General features: G+C 42.5%; 1 protein-coding gene across 1 annotated transcript; it reads left to right on the top strand.

The window, feature by feature from the left end:
* The first annotated feature begins 370 nt into the window (after positions 1–370).
* Positions 371–2,213, top strand: LOC104084639 (probable isoaspartyl peptidase/L-asparaginase 2). The gene is made up of 4 exons (XM_009588549.4): positions 371–692; positions 1,056–1,289; positions 1,366–1,452; positions 1,546–2,213. The coding sequence occupies exons 1-4, from the start codon at positions 531–533 to the stop codon at positions 2,041–2,043; spliced, it is 981 nt and encodes a 326-aa protein (XP_009586844.1). The 5' UTR covers positions 371–530; the 3' UTR covers positions 2,044–2,213.
* The last annotated feature ends 5,999 nt before the right edge of the window (positions 2,214–8,212 follow it).

The raw sequence follows: 8,212 nt of genomic DNA, 5'->3' as shown, positions 1-8,212 counted from the left end.
AACCGAAAAAACATATAAAATTTGTATATTTTTTGTATATATATATATATATTTTGTATGTTATATACAAAAATTATATAAATTTTATATACCTTTTCGACTACAAAATATAAATAATTTTTGACACGAACTAAATAATATAGTTTGTCCAAAAACAAATATAAAACCCTCCATGTTTTCTCAAGATTTTGTATGTCACGTGAGGTAACGCCCTAGTAATATACGAAATGCACGTGAGGAAAGAAAAAGTAAAAATCGGAATTTCTTGAAACACGCCTTAAGAATCTCGTGAAAAAATACACGTGCATGACAGCGAGACAAGTGGGGAGTTGTCGGAACCCAAAATAAATTCAACAAAATTTGGTTCATTGTGGCATCTCAATTCCGCAAAGGTTAAAAAAAAAGAAAAAACACAAGAAGAGCCCAACTAGGATTTGGGTGTTATATATAGAAGCGAAGGGAAAGCACCATTTCATAACCACAAAAAAGCAAAAGAGAGAGATTTTAAGAAAGAAGAGGGGAGTAAAAAAATGGGTGGTTGGGCTATAGCGGTGCACGGCGGCGCTGGTGTGGACCCAAATCTCCCAGCGGAGCGTCAAGAAGAAGCCAAACAACTCCTTACTCGCTGCCTTAACATTGGCATCTCTGCTCTTCGCTCTTCTCTTCCTGCCATTGATGTCGTTGAACTCGTCGTACGTTTTCCTCATTACTTTTTAATCTTGTTTTGATGTGAAAATTGATTTACATTTGAATTTGAGGACTTCCTTGATTATGGGAGATGAAACTGAATGAAAATGGGGGATTGATTCATGCTTTTTCCCAGAAACAAAGTTTGTTAAAGTATTGTTATATTTAAGAAAATGGATGTTAGAAATAGAACCAAAAGTTTTTTTTGCATGGCATCTTCAGGTTTCTGTGCTGTCTTCTTCTTATTGCATGCATCTGATTTATAACTTTGAGGCAGCTATGAATATATTAAATTCTGCTTTTGTCTTTTTCTCTGTCCTTTTTGTTTGTCTAAATAAATTGGCAATTCTGATTCCGGTTATTCACAGGTGAAGGAACTGGAAACCGATCCTATATTCAACTCGGGGCGTGGATCTGCGTTAACCGCGAATGGAACAGTGGAAATGGAGGCGAGCATCATGGACGGCGACGGGAGACGATGCGGCGCCGTTTCGGGTATCACCACCGTGAAAAACCCAATCTCTCTCGCTCGTCTCGTCATGGAAAAGTCCCCTCATTCCTACCTCGCTTTCTCCGGCGCTGAAGAATTCGCCAAACAGCAGGTAAAATAAAAGCCCATGATAAAACACATTGGCCTAAAAACATTAATCTAATGATGAAATTAAACACCTTTTTTAGGGTGTGGAGATGGTGGACAATGATTATTTCATCACGGAGGACAACGTTGGAATGCTGAAACTAGCCAAAGAGGCCAATACCATTCTGGTACGTCACACATTTATACGTTACCTAAAAAATGTAGCGTAAAATGAAAGTTTAACAACAATTTTGATGTTCTATTTAATTTTTGTGAAACAGTACGATTACAGAATTCCAGCCGTGGGATTGGAATCCTGCGCGGCGGCTGTGGAGAGCCCAATTCACATGAACGGGCTACCAATAAGCGTATACGCGCCGGAGACAGTTGGATGTGTGGTGGTGGACAGCCAAAGGAGATGCGCCGCCGCCACATCAACCGGTGGGCTGATGAACAAAATGACCGGTCGTATCGGTGACTCACCGCTGATTGGTGCTGGGACCTACGCTGGTGAACTTTGTGGGGTCTCTTGTACTGGTGAAGGAGAGGCCATCATACGTGGGACCCTAGCACGTGACGTGGCAGCTGTTATGGAATACATGGAATTGGGCCTACAAGATGCAGTGGACTATGTGATTAAGAAAAGACTGGACAAAGGTTTTGCTGGGCTTATTGCTGTATCCAATAAAGGGGAAGTGGCCTATGGGTTTAATTGTAATGGAATGTTTAGAGGCTGTGCTACTGAAGATGGATTTATGGAAGTTGGTATTTGGGAATAGAGAGATCTTTAATTTAGGGTGGTATTACTTTCATCAAGTAAATGCATGAACTTCTTTGATTTGGTTGTTCATGTAGTGATGCTTAATAAATCGTTTTGCTAATTAGACCAATAATTTAGTTAATTGTATCGGGCATCTTGATTATGGAAGTGCTTATGTTTTTCTCAAAATGTTGTACTTCAGCTTTGAAATGATGGATGCACTGGAGTTATTATGTTGAATATATTTGGAGCTTGATTTTCTATTGTCTAAGGAACTTCATAGTGATGGAATATTATTATTGTATAGTAGTATAACTTTTAGATTAACGGAAAATTAGAAAATAGTTCAACCAACTAAAAGATTTATATAGTTGATTTTTTCCCCCAAGAATTTTATCAAACAGGTGGCTGATGTGACGACTGCCTCATAACCATTTTAGTTAGTCTGAGTCTCCCCCCTCACTCGCATTACAACACAAAGTTCAGATAATTCACTTCATGTCAAAATTGAATATCGATCCCACATCACCATAACATCACAAAATGAAATTTTATAATGTGAGAATGAAACGTCTTCCCCACTTGACAAATAAAGAGTGCACTAAATCCTCTCTTTGTTTATTGGTTAGCAAAAGGTCTCTACTAAGCGAAAGATTTGCCTAATGGAGAGGGGAGAGGGGATTGGGGATTGGGGAATGGGGAAGTGTGTCAGTAATCTGTTCTCTTGAAATAAGTAACAATTAAATTTATACGCGATTTAACGGACACATGATTTAATTTAACACGAATGATCTAAAAACAACAAATAATTGAATTAAAGGAAAACAAGGCGATCAGACTAAATGTGATGAAACTATTAAGCTTGGCGTTAGGTTTGAATGTTGGAAACCGGTTTCGATCGAACCCTCGAGATGAGCTCGGTTGCAATTAAAGGAAAGAACAACTGAAGAATACTTTGAACAATAGCTATAAGACAAGTAAACTTTTATGCTTTGATATGCGTGCCAACATTGGTCAAAAAGTGAAAAGGTTCTTCCTTTTATATGTAGGGGAGTTTCAATCCTAGTACGAGTCTAAATAAGGAAAAAATTTCTTTCTTCTAGTAAAACACGATCTGCAGTTGATATCGGGCATGATCCGCGTCGTAATATCCGGTTGATGGCGGATATTTCGGCTCCTCGTTCGTTTTCTCTAACTGTCTTCCCTTTAACCTCGATTCTTTGTTTTGCTTGAGCTCAATTCTTTCCATGTTTGATCATGCCCGATTCTTAACGTGTCATTTGTCTCCTCGGGCTCTGATTTGCGGCGCCCCCGGCTTTACCCGAGCCAGCGCCGAACCACGTCGTCTCTCATTTCTTCATCGGGAAATCGATGGTGTTACCCCTTATTTCCCTCGTACACAGGTAGTTCCCTCACTTCCCAGAGCGTAGATTTGTAGGAACGGCGAGAAGTGACTAATTGACCTCGGTTTCTTCTTTCGTACGCCATAAGCAAGTTGACGAGCTGAAACATCCCATCAGTCACGTCGCTTTGACTTCAGACACGTGTCAGTCGCCAGTTGACCATCCTCGGTAGTTATCGAATGCGAAATGTCACGCATTCATTATTTCTTTCCAATAAAAGCCATGGTTTCCATTTTTCAGTTTTGTACTTTCTGATTTTGAACCTTCTTGAGTTACCCTCAAATTTTCTATCTGCTCATTAATCCTCTAAATCTTCATAAGTTGTTCTTCACATCTTCATATCTTCATCTCTTGTCTTCAAACCTTCATACCAAACCTTCAAACCTTCATACCAACCTTCAAACCTTCATACCAACCTTCAAACCTTCATATTTCTAGATTAAAATGGCTAAGACCTCAAAGTCGGTTCCCCAAAATACTGCACCTTCGACTTCTACCTCAAACACATGCACCGAGAAAACCCTTCCGGTAATATCCCCGGAACCTTCTCTCACAGAATTTATCCCCGGAGGCTGCTCCTTAGACAACGACTTTAAGTTTGAAAAACTCTCTAAACAAGGAGACCGAGGTGAGGAGGCGTGGAGGTATGTTTGCTCCATCACCCAGGAGACGCTCTAAGTAGTCCGAGAGGACTGCAGATGGGAAGGCAAAAACATAGTCGTTCCCAGTCCCAATGAGGATATCATAACGCACGTGGAAGGGTACTTAAGCGTTTATACGTATCCTTTTACGTTCGATCCGATAGATATGGTGATCCTTGATTTTTGTAAGAGGTACGAAATATGCCTCGGGCAGATCCACCCGTCCTTTTGGAGGATCATGACCCTTCTCCGTCACTTCGCTAACAACACATATGAGCCTCAGTTCACGGTTAACCATCTGCTCTGAGTTTATAGCCCCGAATCTTTCAAGGAGGGAATCAAGCTTGCTCATCGGGCAGACGAGGACAGGGACCGAGGCTGGCAGGGGAGGTTTTTGGGATAAAGATCGAAGACCTCATTCCTTCCGAGTGCCTGTTATTCCCCGAGAAGTGGAACTCAAAACGTAAGTTTATTTCCTCTTAATTTGTCAAATTAGTCCTTTGAATGTACTCTTTTCTTTAATTATTCATCTTATTTGACATCCAGCTGTCGCCCGAGTCCCCAATGTGGTCCCTCGTTTTAGGGTGTGGGTCGAGGGAATATGCAAACAACTCACCTATTCCGAGCGTGACTGGAGCAAGCTTTCTAAAGGCAAGTGGAAGGCTTGTTCTCATGGTAAGTATCCCTCTTCTTCTGGTTGAGTTTCCCTTTCCACAGGTTTGCCTAAGACCACCAAACTTTAGGCAATTACCGAGGCCGTGGCCTCATCCCCATCTAAAAATCCCCCCACTTCACCGCAGCCTACTTCTGAAGCTGTTGCGAAGGAGGAGAAAATGAAGAAGAAGTAAAGGTCCCTTGATTCATCGGACACTTCTGTCGAGGCTAAGAAGAAGGAAAGGATCATGGTCAGGGTCATAAAGAGCACCAAGAAAGCTTCCAGTGCCCGTGTCCCGGATTCCAAAGCTCTTTTACGGCTTAAGGAGTATCCCGAGGATGGAGATGACATAGAGTTTGTCACTCACAAGTTGATTGATGTCGACCTGGAGTTGGTGCCCCCGGAGGGGGATGCTCGAAAGTCTGAGTCCCCTGTAGCTCAGGGGCTCGAAGAAGATTAAGTAGTTACTGCTTCGCATGATTCGCAAGAAGCTCATCCGGTTCTGAGGAGGACCGTCTAGGAAAACGCCGATGTTATTCACGTTCCGGATTCACCGCCTCATATGGAGGCCTTTCTAGATGAGGCTCGAGCCACCACACAAAAACCGACCGAGGCATCCATGGCTATGGATGAGGCCCTTAACTCATTTTTTAAGGGCGTAGATGTCGGCGTGCTGGAGGATTACTCCGGCTTTGGCCACCTGGAGATCCCGAAAAGTGTTGTGCAGCCGGGCATAGGTGGGCCGAGTTCGGGCCCAAAGCTGGAGAAGCAGTTTCTCGCCCCAAGTGTGGACCCTGACCAGAAGAAAATAATTATGTCCACACAACCGGCAGATACTAGAATGCTATCCGGGCCAGTCGGAGTGGCCAGCTGTCTCCGTTCCTTAGTGATCGAAGAGGACCAAGTAAAGATGAGTTAGGTAGACGGGCCAAGACTCTTCAACGAGGCTCAATAGTTGTTGAATAGGGTATACCTTCTTCTCTTCGTATCTTTAAAGAGTTCTTTTTGCCCTAACAATATTTTAATAATTTCTCTCTTTTTATTTCTCAGGCCTCGGTGCTATGAAAGCTTTCACTGGTCCCGGATGGAGGTGAGCCACCTCGAATTCGAGTTCAAGGAGCAGGTCCAGCAAAAAGAGATGTACAAAGCTTTCTGCGAGCAGAAGGATGAAGTCCTTAGGGACGTGGCCCCTACCGCCCAACCCTCCAAGCCGAGCTGGAGAAAGCCCAAAAGGAGGCTTCGAAAGAGAAACAGGACCATGCCCTTCTTGTTAAAAAGGTAAAAGTACTCGAAATCGATATCTAGAGTTTAAATGCAAATGCTAACACCGCAACCTTGCAGGTCCACAAGAAAATAATCCTGATCGACCAGCTCAGGTCCGAGATGGATGAGGTTAAGGCTTCAATCGACGAGCTTAGGGGCAAAATGGATCTCCTAGCATTGAAGCGAGATGCCACAAAAGAGGATCTAGCATCAACCAAAGTGCAGCTCAGAGTAATGAGAGAGAAGGTTGATAAATGGTCTCAATTGAATGAAGAGCTCCGGGAACAACTTGCTTCGGACGTTGCATAACGCGATGCCCTCGGCTATGAGTAACGGCGCTGAAATCCAGAACGGAAATGGCTTCGAACGAGGCCTCTAAAGCTCAGTATATGCTGCCCCAGTACAAGAATGATGTAGAGGTAGCCGAAGCCCGTGTTGTAACAAAGGCCGAATATGTGAAGTGGCTATTTCGGAGAGAGACTCTCGAGAAAATTCAAGCCCGGGGGGTTGACCTAGCGGTCGAGATCAAAGAAGCGAAGAGGCGCGAAGTAGAGGCCAAAGCGGGGTAGCAGCCCGATTATTTTTATTTTTTATTGTAGCTATATGCTTTGTATTTTGGGCCCATTTTATAGCGCCTCTGTAAATATCTTTTGGTAAATATATATAAAAATTTTCCTTCGGCTATATGTTGTGTCCTTTAACTTTTCTGTACTTGCTTATGTTTAAGACTTAGGATATATAACTTGTATCTCAGACTTAATAATATGCCATCGATACCTTAGCATAGAATTTGACATCGTTTAAACTATTCAATCTCCCAAAGCCCGAATGAGGCCTAGGTTAAATAATAACTCCGAGTTGCTTTGACTTCGGAGGACCCGATAAAAAACAAAGTCTTTGCTAAATTATTCGAGCTATTTAACCGAACATAATATTCTTTGCCGAAGGTGGCTCTTTCTATGGCCGTAATTCGAGACTGAATGTCTTGACCAGTTATGAAGTAATCTTTTATGGATTAAAAATGTTTAAGGACCTTAACTCTTATACACGAACTCAAACGTCTCCGAGCCGTTTATATGCTGTGATTGAAGCTCTAAAGGCTCCGTTTCTTTAGTTGGTCGTGGCCTTTCATGTTTGGCCCTACCTTGTAGGCTCTGTGCCCTCAGGGTTTAGTAGCCCGATTTTTCCGATCTTAGTGTCGGGTATTAGTTCCCGATTTGGAGTGACTTGTAGGCTTAGAGGTCTTTAGATGGTTGTGCACAGTATTGTGGGTTTTTACTGCCTTCAGGGTTTTATTCCCCCCGTTTAATGGTGGCCCATGGGCCCAGAAAGTTTTATTTCTAAATAACTTAACGATAATGTTGCTTGTGCGAATGTGAACCGATGAAACATAGAAGGCAAATTTGTTTTTATTACTTTAAATGTAGTGTAAATAATTGAAGGTACAAAAGCTATCCACCAAGACGAGAATGAGCTATGCCGGCACGGTTCGTTTGACCATTACAATTAAACCTAATATTCAAGCCTTGACTTTCAATATCGAATAGGAGTACCTTCTAAATTTCCGAACATAGGACTTCGGTTCTTGACTCAGGGTGTGATAGCCCCCTAGTATTCGAGACTGGATTTTGAGGGCTCGAATACTATCGATCTGAAACGGACGATTCGCAATCTTCGATCTTAGATCGGTTTTCAAAACTAGGGTAGCATGCTTACTGTTGCCTCGATAAAAACCTTGCAGTAAAACCCACTTCGTGAAAAAATCGGCAGAAAGAAAAAAGAGTGCAACACGTGCTTTCACATATAATCCTTGGATTTAACTTCGATTGAGTACCTGCATGAGTTAGTTCAAAGCGCAATAAACCATAAAGAAATTTATGTGCTCATACCTTAGCAGTAGTACCGCTTTAAGTATGCCACATTCCAGTTGTTGGGTAGTTGTACACCATTTTCGGACTCGAACTGGTACGAGCCTTTCCCAGTTATACCTGTGACTTTGTACGGTCGCTCCAGTTCGGGCCGAGTTTCCCATCATTCGGGTTCTTGGTACATAGTGTGACTTTCCTCAACACCAATTCTCCGACTTGGAAGTGTCAAAGTTTTGCCCTTCGGTTGTGGTAACTTCCCATTCGTTGCTTTTGAGCCACTAATCGGACTATGGCGGTTTCTCGCCTTTCGTCTGTCAAATTTAGGCTTGTGGCCATGTCCTCGTTATTTGATGTCTCC

The sequence above is a fragment of the Nicotiana tomentosiformis genome, chromosome 4 (assembly GCF_000390325.3).
Source record: "Nicotiana tomentosiformis chromosome 4, ASM39032v3, whole genome shotgun sequence".
Lineage (NCBI taxonomy): Eukaryota > Viridiplantae > Streptophyta > Magnoliopsida > Solanales > Solanaceae > Nicotiana > Nicotiana tomentosiformis.
Note: the sequence above shows the minus strand (reverse complement) of the source record. Positions and strands in the feature narration are given on the sequence as shown.